A 20354-nucleotide genomic window follows, 5' to 3' on the forward strand; every position below is an offset into this window, starting at 1 on the left:
TCCCGCTGGAGGTGGTGGAGATGAAAACGGTAATGGAATTCAAACATGCGTGGGATAAACACAAAGGAATCCTGTTTAAAAGGAATAGTTCCGTGGAATCTTAGCGGAGATTGGGTGGTGACGCCGGTAATTGGAAACAAAACGGGAGCTGGGCAGACCTCTATGGTCTATGCTCTGATCATGACTGAATAGATAGGGATGGGCTGGAATGTAAATTTTAAGGGGCTTCAATGAGAATTGAAGTGGTGCAAAGAAAAGCTACGAGAATGGTATGGGATTTGTGTTACAAGACGTATAAGGAGAGACTTGCTGAACTAAACATGTATACTCTGGAGGAAAGGAGAAACAGGGGTGATATGATACAGACGTTCAAATATTTGAAAGGTATTAATCCGCAAACGAACCTTTTCCGGAGATGGGCAGGTGGTAGAACGAGAGGACATAAAATGAGATTGAAGGGGAGCAGACTCAAGAAAAATGTCAGGAAGTATTTTTTCACGGAGAGAGTAGTGGATGCTTAGAATGCCCTCCCGCGGGAGGTGGTGAAAATGAAAACAGTAACGGAATTCAAACATGTGTGGGATAAGCATAAAGGAATCCTGTGCAGAAGGAATGGATCCTCAGGAGCTTAGTCAAGATCGGGAGGAGAGGCTGGTGGTTGGGAGGCAGGGATAGTGCTGGGCAGACTTATACGGTCTGTGCCAGAGCCGGTGGTTGGGAGGCGGGGCTGGTGGTTGGGAGGCGGGGATAGTGCTGGGCAGACTTATACGGTCTGTGCCCTGAAGAGCACAGGTACAAATCAAAGTAGGGTATACACAAAAAGTAGCACATGTGAGTTGTCTTGTTGGGCAGACTGGATGGACCGTGCGGGTCTTTTTCTGCCGTCATCTACTATGTTACTATGTTAGCTTCAGAACTTAGTACAAGAACAGTACTAGGCAGACTTCTATGGTCTGTGCCCTGAGAAAAGCAAGGACAAATCAAACTCGGGTATACATATAAAGTATCACATACCATGTAAAATGAGTTTATCTTGTTGGGCAGACTGGATGGACCGTTCAGGTCTTTATAGGCCGTCATTTACTATGTTACTAAGTTACTATATTAAAATCCATTAAAATCATCTAAAATCCCAAATTCATCCTGTGTCTGAAATTGAAATGTTTCTGTAGTGTGCAAGGATCTAAACCAAACTGGTTTATGTCCAGAATGTCACGTTGCTCTAGAAACTCCAATAGAATCATAAACCACCTTTTCAATCATTTTTGTAAGGAATGGTACTACTACTACTACTACTACTATTTAGCATTTTTATAGCGCTACAAGGCATACGCAGCGCTGCACAAACATAGAAGAAAGACAGTCCCTGCTCAAAGAGCTTACAATCTAATAGACAAAAAATAAAGTAAGCAAATCAAATCAATTAATGTGTACAGGAAGGAGGAGAGAAGGGTATGTGGAGGCGAGTGGTTACAAGTGGTTACGAGTCAAAAGCAATGTCAAAGAGGTGGGCTTTCAGTCTAGATTTAAAGGTGGCCAAGGATGGGGCAAGACGTAGGGGCTCAGGAAGTTCCCTTACCTAATCTTTGAACATTACTAATTGTAACTGATATCATGGAATGATTATGTCATAACCAAACTCTGTAAGCCACATTGAGCCGCTCCGCGCGACCCAGGTGACATCACCTAAAAGCACCCTGCAGAACTGCCTCACCCTTGAAAGATGAAAAAGGCCTAGGTTAGGATCTAAAGATGGACTTTCTTCAAAGAATCTGACAACTATCCTTCTTGGAATAAAAGGTTAATTATATCCATGAAAACATCAGAAATCAAATTTGTTGTAATTTGTAATTTTAGGACCCAATGCAGCTAAACCACATCGGGCTCTTTGTGAAAGTCGTGTACAACTTTGTTAAATTAAATTACTCCTTTCTATAAAGATCCGTTGAGTTAGATTTTTCTTTATTGGTTTACATGTCTATTTGAATTTTGTCTGTTTGTTAATTGTTGCTGGGGTGTAGGTAAAATGTCTGCAAGAAAGCCTTATTTACATACAAAAGTACTTGCAAATGGAACCCATTCTTACACTGTCAGACCTGGGCGCTGTCATTGTGACCCCCCCCCCCCCCCCCCAACCCTCCTCTGTAATCCCTGATAAATGCAAGGAATGCAGCTGGGTTAGAGGTGGGGATGGGAGGATGCAGGCAGGACTGCAGGGCATGCAGTGATCATGTCAAAGCCTCTGGACCTCCCTTCTTTAGGAATTCCCAGCCCAGTTCTTTACACCCAGACAGGGTGGGAGGGAAGAAGAACCAGAGAGAGCCCTGAGGAGACAAGGACAGAAGGTGAAGCAGTAAGCAGAACTAGGCTGAGGCACTTTCCTGCTACAGCTGTCCCATATACAGGGGTTACAGGGTGCTGGGAGCTCTGCTGGGAGCAGTTATGAAGCTCTCACTGGTGCTGCTACTGCTGGCTGCCATCTCTACTACTACTGCTTTAGGTAATCCAAATGTAATCTTTTCCTTTGTTGCATTAGAATATGTTAAATGTTGACTTTTTCTTTAGAGGTTTGTAAAACAGTAATCAGGACAGGCTGCTATGTGTTGCACATGGAAGCAGGTTGGTCGCAGGGCTGTACGTGGACCTGGATTTGATTCTTCAGCTAGCCGAGGACATCATTCACAGCTTGGAAAAGTTCAGATATTGCTCAAGGGTGATAACTGGCAGTCCACGTTACTGCAAAGAAAGCTAGTTGTTAAACTCCCGACAGGGGAAAGGCAGGAGTTGGGTGCCACTAGACAGCAGGCCTTAGACTGCAAGCCCTCTGGGGACAGGGAAATACCAACTGTATCTGAATATAACTTCAGAGTTTCGATTTCTCAGGTGTTGCACTGCATGCAGTCTGGTTTCTTGGGTTTCAGTTTAATTCTGGTCTACATATTTCTCTTTTAAGTTTGTGGGTATTTATTCTGGCTAGGCTCTGTGTTCTGCATTTGTGATTTAAAGTCAAGTATTCTGTTAGCATAAACGTTCCATGTACTAACCTGGCTTGGGTGTTCTGGTCCCCCCCCACCCTCCCCTCCCCTCCCCTAGGTAGGGTCTTGTATTTGTTCTGGTCCTGAATGGCTTTCATTGGGTTCTGCATTACCTCACAATATGTCTAGTACTAGAGAGTGCTTATGTTGCTGTTACTGAGATGATAGGAGCACTGTCATTTTTTTCCCTATGGTGAGTTATATGAGGAAATGTTCTGGTTTTTGCTGTGCACCCATAGTTGGGAGAGGAGAAGTCCATTTAACACCATGATGGTCCATAGTGCAGGGTCAGTATTTTTTTGTATTAGAATGCCAGGCTACATAATTTCACTGCAACAATGTTTGCTGAGTATAATCAGCGATTGCAAAGGATTTGTTTTGTTTCTTTTTACATAAGTACATAAGTAATGCCACACTGGGAAAAGACCAAGGGTCCATCGAGCCCAGCATCCTGTCCACGACAGCGGCCAATCCAGGCCAAGGGCACCTGGCAAGCTTCCCTATTATATAGGTGGGGAGTATAGGTATTTTTTTTTTTCTTGGGGCTACTACCTGCCCAGTGGTCTGTGTGAAAGGACATCCCACACCCCTTCCCTGTGAAGTTCTGGGGGCCTCAGCTTTGGTGCCTGGGGAGGGATACCATCTCATTCCTCTCCTTAAGTAGTAAATGGCCTTGAGCTGCCCTTGGTATATTTCAGGGGCGTAGCCGGACTGGCGATTTTAGGTGCGCCTGAACCCAAGGTGGGTGGGCACAGAATTTCCCCCTGACCCCACTCCACTCTGTGCCCTCTTCAAACCCAAAATGTGAAATAACTGAGCTAGTGGGGATCCCCAAACCCTTCTACTTGAAGACTTCCTCCTCCTCCTCATGCACCCAACTCTTCCAAACAAGAGCTGGCAGCACGTGCCTTGAACTGATGCTGCCATTGGCAGGTCACGCATCCACGAAAACAGCATTTGCAGAGGGGCCAGTGTCAGCGTCAATTCGAGGGAAGTGCTGCCGACTGCCATTTGGAAGAGCACTGGCTGCACGAAGAGGAGGAAGTCTTCATCTGGTGGAGCTTAGGGATCCCTGCCAGCCATAGCAAGGCTGCCTTAATCAAGGCTACATCACTAGTATATTTTTAAAACTGAAATTCTTCTAAACTTATATTAACAAGGTACCTCATGAAAGGCTACAGAGAAAATTGGAGGGTCATGGGATAGGAGGAAATGTCCTATTGTGGATTAAAAACTGGTTGAAGGATAGGAAACAGAGAGTGGGGTTAAATGGTCAGTATTCACAATGGAGAAGGGTAGTTAGTGGGGTTCCTCAGGGGTCTGTGCTAGGACCGCTGCTTTTTAATATATTTATAAATGATTTAGAGATGGGAGTAACCAGCGAGGTAATTAAATTTGCTGATGACACAAAATTATTCAAAGTCGTTAACTCGCGACAGGATTGTGAAAAATTACAAGAGACTGGGAGACTGGGCGGCTAAATGGCAGATGACGTTTAATGTGAGCAAGTGCAAGGTGATGCATGTGGAAAAAAAGAACCCGAATTATAGCTACGTCATGCAAGGTTCCATGTTGGGAGTTACGGACCAAGAAAGGGATCTGGGTGTCGTTGTCGATAACACACTGAAACCTTCTGCTCAGTGTGCTGCTGCGGCTAGGAAAGCAAATAGAATGTTGGGTATTATTAGGAAAGGTATGGAAAACAGGTGTGAGGATGTTATAATGCTGTTGTATCGCTCCATGGTGCGACCGCACCTTGAGTATTGTGTTCAATTCTGGTTGCCGCATCTCAAGAAAGATATAGTACAATTGGAAAAGGTGCAGCGAAGGGCGACTAAAATGATAGCGGGGATGGGACGACTTCCCTATGAAGAAAGACTAAGGAGGCTAGGGCTATTCAGCTTGGAGAAGAGACGGCTGAGGGGAGACATGATAGAGGTATATAAAATAATGAGTGGAGTGGAACAGGTGGATGTGAAGCGTCTGTTCACGCTTTCCAAAAATACTAGGACTAGGGGGCATGCGATTAAACTACAGTGTAGTAAATTTAAAACAAATCGGAGAAAATGTTTCTTCACCCAATGTGTAATTAAACTCTGGAATTCATTGCCGGAAAATGTGGTGAAGGCGGTTAGCTTAGCAGAGTTTAAAAAGGGGTTGGACGGTTTCCTAAAGGACAAGTCCATAAACCGCTACTAAACGGACTTGGAAAAATCCAAAATCCCAGGAATAACATGTATAGAATGTTTGGACGTTTGGGAAGCTTGCCAGGTGCCCTTGGCCTGGATTGGCCGCTGTCGTGGACAGGATGCTGGGCTTGATGGACCCTTGGTCTTTTCCCAGTATGGCATTACTTATGTACTTATGTAATTGGCTCTCTGCTTACAGCTATGAGACTGTACGCCTGTTATTCTTTATGACCAATACAATTAGGAATACCAGTTAAAAAAAAACTCAAAGGATTGCACCAAATGACACAACCTCATTGTGGTGATGCATTTATACTCACCCAGAAAAGACTGTTTTTCTTCAAACTGTGCACCTGAACCCTTAGTCAATACTGGTGCTGTTCTGAGGATGAGCCCTCTTGAACAAAGCCTCCCAAACCTGTTCTAGGGACCCCATAGCTATTTCTTTGACTGGGCAACCAGAGAGTTGGAGTGAGAGAGAGCGCTAGATATGGTGTATTTAGATATAGCAAAGCCTTTGACGTGGTTTCACATAGATGACTAATAAATAAACTGAGTGCCCTCGGTATGGGTCCTAAAGAGACTGACTGGGTTAGGAAATGGTTGAGTGGAAGGTGACAGCAGGTAGTGGTAAATGGAGTTCATTCTAAGGAAAAGATGGCTGCAATTAAAGAAGCATCCAGGACTACCCAGTTCCCAGTCAATTTACCACCAGCACTGCCAGAGAGAATAAAGCAACAGAGGAATAGATGGGTCACAGTACACTCCTATAGATTACCACCCATGTCAAAGAGGCATTCACCCTCCCAACCTTTGCCCCTGTATTATTCCTTTGCTGCACTGGAGCATTATGAAGCTCAGAAAAGCAGTACTGAGGTGGAGCCAAAGGCAAGGAATGTAACTCAATCCAAAGGACATCCCCAGAACAACGACAGATCGGCTCAAGTAGAAAATTCTTACTGTTAGGAGACTCCATTATAAGAGGCATTAACTTCCGCCAAAGTCGCTATGCCCACATTAGCCCTCTCCTTAAGTCACTTCACTGGCTCCCTATCCATTTCCGTATTCAATTTAAACTTCTCCTATTAACCTATAAGTGCATTCACTCTGCTGCTCCCCAGTACCTTTCCATTCTTGTCTCTCCCTACGTCCCCCCTCGAGTACTCCGTTCTGTAGATAAATCTCTCCTATCTGTCCCTTTCTCCTCTACTGCTAATTTAAGACTCCATTCCTTTTGTCTCACTGCACCTCACGCCTGAAATAGACTTCCTGAGCCTGTACGTCTTGCCTCGTCTTTAGCCGTTTTCAAGTCCAAACTCAAAACCCACCTCTTTACCACTGCTTTTGACTCCTAACTCACTTGCCCTGTCCTTTATCCTCACCTCTTACCCTTAATTGTTCTGTCTGTTTGTCTGTCCTACTTAGATTGTGAGCTCTTTGAGCAGGGACTGTCTTTTATGTATGGTGTACAGCACTGCGTATGCCTTGTAGCGCTAGAGAAATGATAAGTAGATAGATTAACTTAGGAACACAGTTCAAGGGACCTAACCTAGTGAAATGCCTTCCAGGATCCTCTGCTACCAGAAGTACCAACCAAATACTGAGTGTGATCTGAGAAGAGAGTAAGGATTGTAATACTGATATTGTAATCCATCTGGGGCCAAATGACTGGCCAATAATAGCAAGTTTGGAGCACAGAGTGTTCCAGAAGCTTGGGGAGGGACTCAAGCTTTTGATTCAGACTGCATTTTTTTAATGAAGCTATTCCTACATAGGGGAATGGAGAGGAAAGACTATGTAAAACAATTATCAATGCAGGTACGTTTTACTCTTGGGTTTATACCAATAATTCAGAGCAAAATCACACTGATAATTTTTCTGGGGACATTAAATGTTTGATCTATTCTTACTGTACACTGCCTTGAGTGAATTCCTTCACAAAGGCGGTAAATAAATCCTAATGATAAATAAATCAATGTATCCTGGCAATCCAACTCTAACTTAACAAACATCAATTAAGTTTTCCAAGGGAAAAAGACCTTGGTGGCTCTCATGGCTCAAATTAAAAGAGCTCATGGAAGAACCTCACAATCACCAAAATCATTGGTCCAAAACCCTTGTTTTTTTTATATAATTACTTTATTTCCTATTCTCATAATAATATAATTTCTTGACTTCTATATTTCAATTATGAAATTTTTGTGACAATGCATCAACTTTTTCATCAATCAATTTAAAGTAAAGAAACTTATCTTTCTGATATGAGGCAATGATTGGCGGAAGAAAAAAATGGCTAAAGATATAAACAGAGGTGAGGAAATGTTTTTCAGATATATTGGAGAAAGGAGAAAAGCTAGAAATGGAATGGGTAGACTGAAAGATGCTGAACGTGCTAAACAAATACTTCTCTTCGGTGTTCATGGAAGAAAATCCTGGAAAAGGACCACGATTGTCTTCCGAGGGTGTGTATGGGAATGGAGTGGATATTGCACCATTCACGGAAGAAAGCGTTTATAAACAACTTGAAAATCTGGAAGTGGACAATGCTATGGGGCTGGAGGGGATATGGCCCAAGATACTGAGGAAGCTCAGAGAAATCCTGACGGAACCTCTTAAGGATTTACTTAATAGATCTTTAGAGATGGGAGAGGTTCCTTGGGATTAGAGATGACTGATGTGGTCCCTCTTCACAAAAGCAGGGACAAGGAAGAAGTGGGAAACTACAGGCCAGTAAGACTCATGTTGGTGGTGGGGAAAATAATGGAGCCACTGCTGAAGGGAAAGATAATTAACGTTTAGAATCCAAAGAGTTGCAGGATCTGAGCCAACATGACTTTATCAAATGAAAATCCTTCCAAATGAATCTAATACCTCAACATGTATACTCTGGAAGAAAGGCAGGAGAGAGGGTGTAAGATAGAGAAGTTTAAATACCTCAGTGGCATAAATGTACAGGAGGAGAGCCTTTTTCAAATGAAGGAAAACTCTGGAATGAGAGGGCTTAGGAGTAAGCTAAGAAAATACTCTTTCACAAAAAGGGTGGTGGATGCATGGCATAGAGGTCGTGGTGACAAGGACTGTCAGACTAAGAAAGTGTAGGATCTCTTAGGAAAAGGAGGATTTAGTGGATACTGAGGATGGGCAGACTGGATGGGCCATTCACCCTTGTGTATGTGTATATGTGTGTGGAAGGGGGGGGGGGGTTAAAAGGAATCTTGTACTACTGCCCCTCCCCCATACTGTGGTTGAATTATTTGACTGCAGATAATGAGAGGAACCTCATTACAACAAAAACATCAGTTTGAAAATCATAACTATTCTGACCATCCTTTAATGAAGGTGAAGTTGGTAGATGCTTTATAAGAAAGTGGTGCCTTTTCCAGCTCAAATGAATGCTCTGAACAGTGTATTGACGTCCTTACTCTTTACACAGTAAGAAGTACCTGCTAAAGGTGCACCCCAACAGTTTACTTTTGTGTTTCTGAAGATAAAGGAATAAAGTAATCTAAAGACACTTCTTAGTGTGACTCAGAGGGTGTTGGCTGATGTTTTCCTGGTCTCCATGGAGCCATGTACCCCGTCAGCTGGTGCAAGAAGCCATCTGACTCTCTGTTAATTTTGCCATTTAGTGGACTTATTCTCAAATGCTTACAAAGAATAGTATCCCCCTCTCACCCTGTTTTGCTGACTGATTTTGCCACTTCACAGGATATTTCTCTTAAGCCCCTGTAGTTATACCTTTTTTTCCTTCATTTTTCCTTCTTTAAGTCTTCAAACACCATCTCACCTTCCCGCCCTCATCGCATACATAGGTGTCACTATGGGGTGGCAAGTGCCAGCCCCCAAAATGGATTGCCACCCACTTTTTCTGTCAGCTTCCACCCACCCACTCTCCCTCAAAGTCGGTGATCTCGCCCTCTTCCCTCACGCTCCCACCAGAGCAAACTGGCACCTCTTCTCATTTCCCTTCCTGTCCGCCCCCTCACCCCCTCCTCTGGCTGTCCTCCAACCTTCCAGTTTCTATATAGACAATCTCTATTTTAATTCATTTTCTGAAGAGGGATGTTTCCTTAGTGTCCCTCCGGACTGGCCCAGGAAACAAAATACTGATGGGTTGTGCACTCCTTCCAGCAGGTAGCGACAGAATTCTGACTCTGATGAGAGCCAATAAGAGCCCTAGCTAGCTATAGTAAGATCCAGTATTCTCAGTCTCCAGCAGGTTGAAGGTGGTGAGCCCTTTAGTCTCTTACTCTTATTTCATTGTTCAGTGTTTTCTACCTTTATTTCTGTTAATGTTTATATTGCTTCTCTTTTTCCTTCTGTGCAACATTAAAAAAAAAGGGCAAGTTTTATTTACTTTAGAGGCTGAGACCCACAGGGGTTCTCTTATAGCCTCGGGGGTGCAACATTCGGGTGGCTGGGTCCCTCCCCCCACAACTTCCTCCCAACTTATTGTTTAGTGCTCTTTGTTACAAAAAAAACAAACAACAATTAAGCACTAACCTCAGCCCCTTAAAGGGAAGGATGTTCTGAGGGCGAGAGACAGCCACATTGCTTTACTGAGGTAAAGCAGCTCAGTTTTTAGGTTTGCCGCATCTGTTATTGCAGTGGTAATTACTTTTCTTTCTCTTCCGGAGCTCTTTTTCTTGTGTTCAAAAAAAATAAAAAGGCACGCTCTGCAATTATGGCGGAGAAGTTGAGGTGCAGTGGGACGTACCAGATGCTATTTTTAATCATTCCAGGTCCATGATACGGTTATACCCTGTACCGGATTCAGATAAGGCTTTTCTTAAGCCTCCTGTAGTTGATGCCATGGTTTCTGCGGTTACTGAACGCAATACTGCAGAAGCGGAGCCAGGTTGACGGCACGGGGGGAGCGAGAGTGGACTTCCGTTTGGGGGAGCGGCTGCTCCCCTGGCACCCCCCCCCCTGGCTACGCCACTGCAATACTGTCCCTGTTGATGGTGGCATAGCTCTGAAATATGTACAAGATAGGCATATGGAGTCTCTTTTAAAATCTTCCTTTGATGTCTCTGTGCTGGCAGTGCAAGCAGCTATCTGTGGTTCGTTAGTATCATTTGTGTCCAGGGAAGGGTAATTTGTATTGTGTTTGGCACCCCAGTCATTTTGAAATGTTGGCACCTAAGTAGGGAGCAAAGGAAGGCTGAAGAAGAAAATGTGTGGGAGGGGGTAAGAGCAGGAAGACAAAAAAAAAGTAACTACTATTAAAAAAAAAAAATCTACTCTACTCTCGTCCCTCTTCTTCTGTTGCCCCTGTTCACTCCTTCCCTGGATTCACAGTTGCACTTTATTGTATACAAATTAAGCCCTGGAGTATAGGGCAAATAAAAACGAGGAGTGGTGTGGATTTAATCTCACTGCCCAAAAGCTTACTGTCCATAAGGAGAAGTGACAGCAACAACAAGACAGAAGGACATGAGTTGGGTAATGATAGGGTAGTCAGTAGGGTGGCAACAGCAGCAACAGAAGTCCCATCAGATAGAACAGTCTCCTCTTTTTTTTTTTTTTTTACTTTTGTTGTAAACCACTTAGATGTTAATACTATTTGTGATCGAATAAAGATGAACTATGAACTCCAGGAGAGCTGTATTCTGTTCCCAACTCTAGTGGAATCTGGTATGAACACTGATTCTATTCCTTTGGTTTTTTTTTGTAGATCCTGCATCGTATTCCCCTCAAGTGACAACCCAGCCTCTCTTGGGCAAGATTACAGCTTCCACCTTCTCCCTGGAACAGCCTTTGTGCATCTTTGACCAAGCGCAAAACAATGATATATGGCTGCTTGTTGCCTACACTAGTGGTATGTATAGGTGGCAGAGGGCCTGTGAATTCAGATGACGGTGATCTACCTGTTTCCTTATGCATGGGGCTGGAGTTTCTGAAACTGCATTGGAATCTTGTTTGAAATTCAGAAACAAGTCTTCTATCCATGGATTTCCACTGATATTAACTGCCACAAGCGACAGTATCCCATAGTGCCAAGGCAGCGTGGTTAGCTGTTTGGATAGCAGCTGAATATCGCCTCTATAAGGGCAACCGCTAGAGAATGACACAGAAACAAAGTTTGTCCCCCATCCCCGCAGGCTCTGTCCTCATCTGCAGAAGCCTCAAACACTTATGATTTTATATTTAAATATTTTTATTAAAGTATAAAAAAAACCTATTCTGTGTAACTGTCGTTTATAAATCACAAATAGAAAACAATAACAATGAGCAACTGTAATAACCCCCCCCCCCCCGCCCCATCTAACCTTCCAACCCCCAAAATTGCTGATTTCTACTACTCCAGGGAAGCCTAATCCACCCTGTTAAAATGTACAAAATACAACCCTCTCTGTATGCCCTAGTGGGGGATAAATATGGCGTACGAAGCACTGTTATGACTTTCTTAAATCTGTGGATGAATAATACGTCATGAACAATCTCAGGATTCAGTCTCTCTCTCCCGTCTTCCACAGTCCTTTCTGCAACAGAAAACGTCTTCTTAGAAGATGTGCAGGAATCTCCTGTGCAAAGTTTGCCAGTTGTGGCCAGTACTTTTGCTTGTTTGTTTTCCAAAGAATCAAAACGTCATCTGCATCACTTGAACATTAACTGTCCAGTTCATTAACAGCCTTCAAAGTACAGAATGACCCGGGGACAAAGTTTGTCCCCGTCCCCATAGGCTGTGCCCGTCCCATCCTGTCCCCATGTCATTCTCTAGCACCTGCATTTACACACCACTTACACCCAAAAATGTACAGACTCTTGGCACTTGTGTGTGTGAGTTGTGGCAGCAAGTGACTAAGCACGAATCTGTACAGGCGTGAATAAGTGGCATTCATCGTAAATATAAGGGAGAGAGCATGGAAGAGGCAAGGGCGGTGCTCCCACTTACACAACTTACAGAATACTGTAGGTTACAGTTGTTCTTTCTCATTTCAGAGCCCACAATTACATGAGGTTTATAAAACACTGGGGCACTGGCTTCCACCTAGAATCACAACAAACCTTTAATACTGAACTAAATAATAATAATCTAATCTGCCATGTGCTGCAATTGAGAGCAGGCAGGAAAACAAAACTATGACTTCATCAGTCCTACCTGACAGCATTAGTGGTGATCGTAGGCCAATACAGCTTGTTCTGTTCGGAGTAGAAGAGGGCTGGTAATTTTTAAAATATTTGAATTATATATTACAAGTTCCTAATAAAATAAATAGTCTTGAGAAAACAAGCAGGAAGAGTTCCATAGTGAGAAAAGACAAGCTGCTCCCTCCATTGACTCAGTAAATCCCGATCAAGGATGGGCCACGTGTGTCCAATACAGAATGGGCTGGTCTATGGGTGCCCTCCCATCTCATGCTACAGACACAGTAAATTCTACACGATTTTATCTGTCTATTCAGATGGCAGAATAGAAAAGGGTAGTCTGAACCTCTACAAGCCAGGATGTCCAAACAAACAAGCAGAGGCCGACATGAAACCACAAGTGCATTTGATCTTTTGTTAGATTCTTGATATACTGCCGTCTATTGTACAACCAAAGTGGCTTTACAACTTACATAGTATTGTATTTTTGTTACATTTGTACCCCACGCTTTCCCACTCATGGCAGGCTCAATGCGGCAGGCAATGGAGGGTTAAGTGACTTGCCCAGAGTCACAAGGAGCTGCCTGTGCCTGAAGTGGGAATCAAACTCAGTTCCTCAAAGTCCACCACCCTAACCACTAGGCCACTCCTCCACTGTTGCTACTATTTGAGATTCTACATGGAATGTTGCTATTCCACTAGCAACATTCCATGTAGAAGTCGGCCCTTGCAGATCACCAATGTGGCCACGCAGGCTTCTGCTTCTGTGAGTCTGACGCCCTGCACGTACGTGCAGGACGTCAGACTCACCGAAACAGAAGCCTGCGCAGCCTTCTACATAGAATGTTGCTAGTGGAATAGCAACATTCCATGTAGAATCTCCAATAGTAGCAACATTCCATGTAGAATCTCCAATAGTAGCAACATTCCATGTAGAAGTCGGCCCTTGCAGATCACCAATGTGGCCGCGCAGGCTTCTAAATGGAATGTTGCTAGTGGAATAGCAACATTCCATGTAGAACCTCCAATAGTAGCAACATTCCACATAGAACCTCCAATAGTAGCAACATTCCATGTAGAATCTCCAATAGTAGCAACATTCCATGTAGAATCTCCAATAGTATCTATTTTATTTTTGTTACATTTGTACCCTGCGCTTTCCCACTCATGGCAGGCTCAATGCGGAAGGCAATGGAGGGTTAAGTGACTTGCCCAGAGTCACAAGGAGCTGCCTGTGCTGGGAATCAAACTCAGTTCCTCAGGACCAAAGTCCACCACCCTAACCACTAGGCCACTCCTCCACTCAGAGGTATTTTCTCTGTCCTTAGGTGTGGTGCCGACCCATGGCCACGTCATGATTTAACTGTATTGTTTTTATTTTATTGTGTGGTCATATAAAATGTACTTGTATATTATATTCTTTATGCTACCCAGTGGTTTTGCGTAGACCACCTATTTGGATGTCAGAAAGAGAAATCACATATCATAGCCCTATTCAGGAGCCAGAGAACTCCTCACTTATAAATGTTATGGACAGAGGTAATGAAGGGTAGCTACACATGTCTTACTTTTATTCATTTATTTACATTTCGGTTACAGTGCCAGTCCACATAACAGTTCTGGCTGAATCTGGTGACTCTTATTTCTTGAAAGCATTCATTAAAACCCACAGAAGTTCTTTATTCAAAACTTAGAATTCGAAGCCTGAAGTCTTAGAACAAATGATAATTTCTACACTTCTTTTGGTAACTCAGTGCGTCCTCTCTTCATTGTCCTGCAGCAATATCGAGCATTTCTCAGCCACCCACTACTTCCCCTTATTCCAGTTTTGCAAAGAACTTATTCTACACAACGCTGAAGACCAAGCCAAGAAACTACCCATGTGAGGATACTGTTAACAGTGCAAGAGTTCTCCGTGTTGGAGAGGACACATCGTGTGTTAATGACCTGGCTCTGCAAGATTGTAATGGACCTTTACCTTCCAGTGGTCCTTATAGGTAAGTCCTCACACTTTCATCGAGCCATGTTCTAAGTTGGTTGTTGAAAGGACAACAGTTAAGTCAAGAAGTCAATTTCAAAAATAACATCAGGGCTATTCTATAAGCTGGTGCCTAGATGTGCCTGCCAGTTGGGCACGGCAAAAGTGCCATTGATTGACAGGTGCCTATGTACGTTAGGTGCTATTCTATAAGGTAGCACCTAAGTGCCATGCACCTAACTGCAAGGGGATGTACACCTGGGTGAAACATAGGTGTTTTTCCTAGTTATGTGCATAGTTTAGAGAATACTACAAATTATGAGCATCACTTGATGCACTTAGACATGCTAGCATACGAAAGTGCAGCACCATTACGCAAGAAACTACACTGGCTCCCACTGAAGGAACGTGTCACCTTTAAAATATGCACATTAGTGCATAAAATCATTCACGGTGAAGCCCCTGCATACATGTCCGACTTGGTAGACCTGCCACCCAGAAACGCCAAAAAATCATCCAGAACATTCCTCAACCTCCACTTCCCTAAGTGCAAAGGCATAAAGTATAAAGGACTACATGCTTCAACCTTCTCCTACAAGAGCACGCAACTCTGGAACGCACTACCCCGCGGCCTGAGAGCGGTCTAGGAGTTGATAGACTTCCACAAACGATTGAAGACCTATCTCTTTGACAAAACATACCGCAAGGATCAATACATATAAATCCCATATACATCATAACAATGCCACAAGATATTACCCCACGTACTCCACGTCCCTGTACTCTCCCACTCAACATCTACCCACAGATAAAAACTGTCTACCCCATCGCTCACTTGCTATTATTCGATCAGCGTAGTAAGTCCCCTACACCATATCCTTTAGTTTCCACGCCCCAAAGGCGACTGATCCGACCCTGTCTTCCTTTATCTGTTCACAATGTAACCCATAATCGTAAAGTAATGTAAGAAACTGTATTTCCATCATTTACAAAGTATTGTAAGCCACACTGAGCCCGCAAATAGGTGGGAAAATGTGGGATACAAATGCAACTAAATAAATAAATGCCTGCCATTGACATTGCGTAAGAGAGTCACTTAAGCATAGGCATACCAATGCCAGCCTACACTAGTATTCTTAACAGAATCTTGCACCAAGATGCTGTTATCGAATTGATGCTAAGCGCATGGCATTAGAGGTACCTAAACTGAGGCCTCAATGTTATAGAAGTACCCCAGGAATATCTAACACAAGCAGAAATTTCTGTCATTGGAGGCTTTCAAAAGTAGGATAGACAAATACATATATAGATGGGTTCTTTAGCTACTAGCATGGAGCTGGATGAAATAATTTCTTGAGATGCCTTAATCCCATTTATTTTATTTAAAAATTTCTAAACCACCTACAACTAGGTAGGTAACAAAATCAACATACACAATTACAATAGAACAAATACATAGATGAACAAAATAATACAGTATTCCTGCTGATTTGTAAATAATTCTAAACATGATCAAATAGGTATGTTTTAAATAATTTAACAAATTGAGCCGTACCACTACATAGTCTCAGGTAATCCGGCAATCTGTTCTAAATCTGTGGTCCTACTATTGAAAACGCTGATTTCCATGCATTGGCATAAGTACGTAAGTATTGCCATACTCAGGGCCGGTCCTAGGGTCTCTGGCGCCCCCCTGCAGACGATGAGTTGGCACCCGTGCGCCCCCCCTCTGGCGCCCGCGCGCCCCCGCCCCCCCAGCATCTCCTTTCTCTCTTCTCCCACCCTGCCCCTGTCCAGCGATTCTCCTTCATCCGAATCACCCCCATCCCCCGCCGCCCTTTGTGAGTTCGTTCTGCAGTCCCGCCCTCGAGGAAATGTCAGAAGGCGGGACTGCAGAACGAACTCACGAAGGGAGGGAAGGCTAGAGACGGGGCAGGGCTTTCAAATGATGCGGCTGCTGGAACGGAGGTAAATTAAAAGATGTAAAGCACCAAGAGCGGCGCAGCGCCGCCCTTGAAGGCAGGCGCCCCCCTGCGGCGCTTACCGGGTTTGACCGGCCCTGGCCATACTGGGACAGACCACAGGTCCATGAAGCCCAGCATCCTGTTTCCAACAGTGGCCAATCCAAGATCACAAATACTTGTCAAGATCCCAAAAAAGTATAAAACATTTTATTCTGCTTATCCTAGAAATAAGCAGTGGATATTCCCTAAGTCCATTTTAATAACGGTCTATGGACTGTTTAAAAAAGGTTTGGACAGCTTCCTAAAGGAAATGGACTTTTCCTTTAGGAAGCCGTTCAATCCTTTTTTAAACAGCGTTAAGCTAACCGCCTTTACCACATTCTCTGGCAACGAATTCCAGAGTTTAATTACACGTTGAGTGAAGAAATATTTTCTCCGATTCGTTTTAAATTTACTACTTTGTAGCTTCATTGCATGCCCCCTAATCCTAGTAAAGAGTAAACAGACGCTTCACGTCTACCCTTTCCACACCATTCATTATTTTGTAGACCTCTATCATATCTCCCCTCAGCCGTCTTTTTTCCAAGCTGAAGAGCCCTAGCCACTTTAGCCTTTTCTCATAGGGAAGTCGTCCCATCCCCTTTATCGGCAGGCGGCAGGCAAGAGAGTAATCCAGATGCAGGCGAAAGTCAGCAGGGAAAAGTCCATTGAACATTATTAAGAATTAAGTTGTTGTTTTTTTTTTTTTTTGGGGGGGGGGGGGGGTTGCCGAGTTCTTGAAGCCTGGATTGGCCACTGTTGGAGACAGGATGCTGGGCTTGATGGACCCTTGGTCTTTTCCCAGTATGGCGGTGCTTACATACTTATGTCACCCTTCTCTGCACCTTTTCTAATTCCACTATATCTTTTTTGAGATGCAGTGACCAGAACTGAACACAATATTCAAGATGCGGTCACACCATGGAGCGATACAAAGGCATTATAACGTCCTCATTTTTGTTTTCCATTCCTTTCCTAATAATACCTAACATTCTATTTGCTTTCTTAGCCACCGCAGCACACTGAGCAGAAGGTTTCAATGTATCATCAACGACGACACCGAGATCCCTTTCTTGGTCGATGACTCCTAACGTGGAACCTTGCATTACGTATCTATAATTTGGGTTCCTCTTTCCTACATGTCTCACTTTGCACGTGCTCACATTAAACATCATCTGCCATTTAGACGCCCAGTCTCCCAAGGTCCTCTTGTAATTTTTCACATCCTCTTCCGATTTAACAACTTTGAATAACTTTGTGTCAACAGCAAATTTAACTACCTCACTAGTTACTCCCATGCCTAGGTCATTTATAAATATGTTAAAAAGCAGCAGTCCCAACAGACCATGTAACCCTACTCTCTGTTTTCTATCTTTTAACCAGTTTTTAATCCACAATAGGACACTACCTCCTATCCCATGACTCTCCAATTTCCTCTGAAGTCTTTCATGAGGTACTTTGTCAAATGCCATTTGAAAATCCAGATACACAATATTGACCAGCTCACCTTTATCCTCATGTTTGTTCACCCCTTCAAAGAAATGAAATAGATTGGTGAGGCAAAATTACCCTTCACTAAATCCATGTTGGCGTTGTCTCACATTATTATGGGGTGCATTATAACGGGGTTCCATTTTATCTGTATATAATATTTAAACCACTTTGACTAACCACAGAAAGGCAGTATATCAAGTCCCATCCCCATATGGATTGATTACAGGAAGCTTAATCCTTTTGAGATAAATATCTGACCCCTGATGCAGGCAATACGCCGAAACAGGGTGGGTCCTGTAATAAAAGGTTGCTTCCTCCGACCCTCATACTTTGCCTCTTTGTTCCATCTGCACTGTTTGGTTTAACTTTGGAGGTCAAACAATCAGAGTTACTTGTACACCAGGATGAATCACTCCTGTGACAGCAGGCATCTTCTTTTACCCAACAGTCAAAACACCCTACCTCCCTGCCTCATTCACATCCTCCCAGCCCTAATAAATCAGGATATAGTGGCACAGGGCTGGCCTTAATTCTGACCTTTTAACTCCCAGCTTCATAGAGTCTGAAGCTGCTGGTCTTAAAAACCACAGAAAAGGAGATAATTTGCCTAACCTGTCCTCAAAGCCTCTTTAGAAAAATATAGAAGTTTAAAATTGGATGTATCATGCACTTTTAACCGTAATGCCTTACCAGACATTAACAGCTGAAAGCACTGCAGATAGGCAGTACAGATCAGTAGAATTGATGACAGGAATAGGAAATGGATTGGCCAAAATCTGAATTTAAATCATTTTAAAGAGATCCTGGATGTCAGGAGAAAATATGTTCCATCGATGAGGTGTGACGAGAGAAGGCCTTATTGGACATGAACAGTGGGACTAATGAAGTATCCCTGCCTGTCCTTGGAGCCAGGAAGGGATTTGGGATTTAGCTCACACCTTTTTCAGTTGTAGCTCAAGGCAAGTTACATTTAGACATGCTTTCTGGGACATTTGGGAGGGGTTAAATATAATAGCCAAAGATGTCACCCAGGGTTTAATATATCTGACCAAAGGAAACTAGAAGGGCAAAGTCAGGAACTGCCCATCATACAAATGTTCTATTTCTTATACATTTCTTCTAAGAATTCATTGCATACCATTTTTGGATAAAGGATGTTGAGCTAAGTAGTTTCAATCTGAAGCCATAGGGGCTACTCTTAATTTCTTTTTTTTAATTTTGAACAAATGACTTTTTTAAGCCAGCTGAAAATAGAGAGAAAATGATCCATGGAGAACAGTCAAAGACTCAGTAACTTTAACAAAAACTGATGTCTGGCAAATGTAATAATATATCTCTGTAAAGAATAGCAAACCTTGGAGAACTGCAGTATACAGCTCTTCTGATCAGCTGCAGCAACCTCCCATTCTTACGTTTAAGATTACGGTGAACGCCAACCCTACATTAACCGTAGATCCACAACAACCTGTAACATTTTCTGCCAGCTTCAAACGGTCAATGATTTTGTGTTCCTTTCTGCTCTTGTTTTTGTCTTTCAGTGTGAAGTTTCTGGTGCAAGATCCTACCAGCAAAGCAATCATACAAGAGACAGGATGGTCCCAGCCAATTACACTGCAGAGAGGTAATGTAGAACTGGGGGGTGAAGGGGAGGATATAAATGTGATGTGTTGTTTTTACTTTTCTGATGGCAAGCCTGCTCCTTCAGCAGCATCTGATCCCGAAAATAAAACAGTAGATTACTGAGCGGGAGGGTAGAAACCAACTATGCTGCTCATATGAACATGTCTCCCGTTGATTGGACCCAGCAAAAGCAAGGGCCCACTGTTAGAATCTGGCAAGGAAGCTTTTCAGAAAAAGTTGCTCCCACACCTCACAAATATGTGACAGTGCTTCCCTAATAAATTCACAAGGAACCCCAGCCTGCTGAATTGTCCTGGGATGTCCATGATTAATACCGTGTTTCCCCGAAAATATGACACAGTCTTATATTAATTTTTGCCCCCCAAAATGCGCTAGGTCTTATTTTCAGGGGCTGTCTTATTTTTCGGGGAAACATCGGGGTTGCATCGGGGTTGGCCCGCCCGCCCTCCGTTGCTCCCGGAACTAATCTTAAACGTCTCCTTCCACCTTCGCAGCAGCAGGGCAGGCCACTCCTTCCTTCCGTGTCCCGCCCTCGCCTGATGTAACGTCCTCGAGGGCGGGGCACGGAAGGAAGGAGAGGTCTGCCCTGCTGCTGCTTGCTGCGAAGGTGAAAGGAGGCGTTTAAGGTTAGTTCCGGGAGCGACGGAGGGTGGGTGGAGGGGGGGGCCTGGCGACCTCGGGTGGGGGGGCGGCCTTGTCCGGCTCTCGGCGGCCCTGCTTTCAAACAAAAATTTTGCTAGGTCTTACTTTCAGGGGAGGCCTTATATCTACCAATTCAGGAAAACCTCTACTAGGCCTTATTTTCTGGGGATGTCTTACTTTCGGGGAAACAGGGTATGAGATACATTTTCATACAATGGAAGCAGGACTTACAAATCCCTCATGTATGAAGTCGGTTATGGATATCCTTCAAAGTTGACCG

The 20354-nt window shown here is 43.6% G+C and overlaps 1 protein-coding gene across 2 annotated transcripts in view; it reads left to right on the plus strand.

Annotated features, from left to right (window-relative positions):
• The first annotated feature begins 2291 nt into the window (after positions 1–2291).
• Positions 2292–20354, plus strand: part of UPK3B (uroplakin 3B) — a 32892-nt gene continuing 14829 nt past the window's right edge. The window contains exons 1-4 of one of the 2 annotated variants that reach the window (XM_030185634.1): positions 2292–2500; positions 10902–11045; positions 14097–14313; positions 19330–19412. In XM_030185634.1, coding sequence (XP_030041494.1) covers positions 2443–2500; positions 10902–11045; positions 14097–14313; positions 19330–19412 — 502 coding nt within the window. In that variant the 5' untranslated portion in view covers positions 2292–2442. The remainder of the gene's footprint in view (positions 2501–10901; positions 11046–14096; positions 14314–19329; positions 19413–20354) is intronic. The other variant, XM_030185635.1, reaches the window with a different exon arrangement.

The sequence above is a fragment of the Microcaecilia unicolor genome, chromosome 13, assembly GCF_901765095.1.
Source record: "Microcaecilia unicolor chromosome 13, aMicUni1.1, whole genome shotgun sequence".
Lineage (NCBI taxonomy): Eukaryota > Metazoa > Chordata > Amphibia > Gymnophiona > Siphonopidae > Microcaecilia > Microcaecilia unicolor.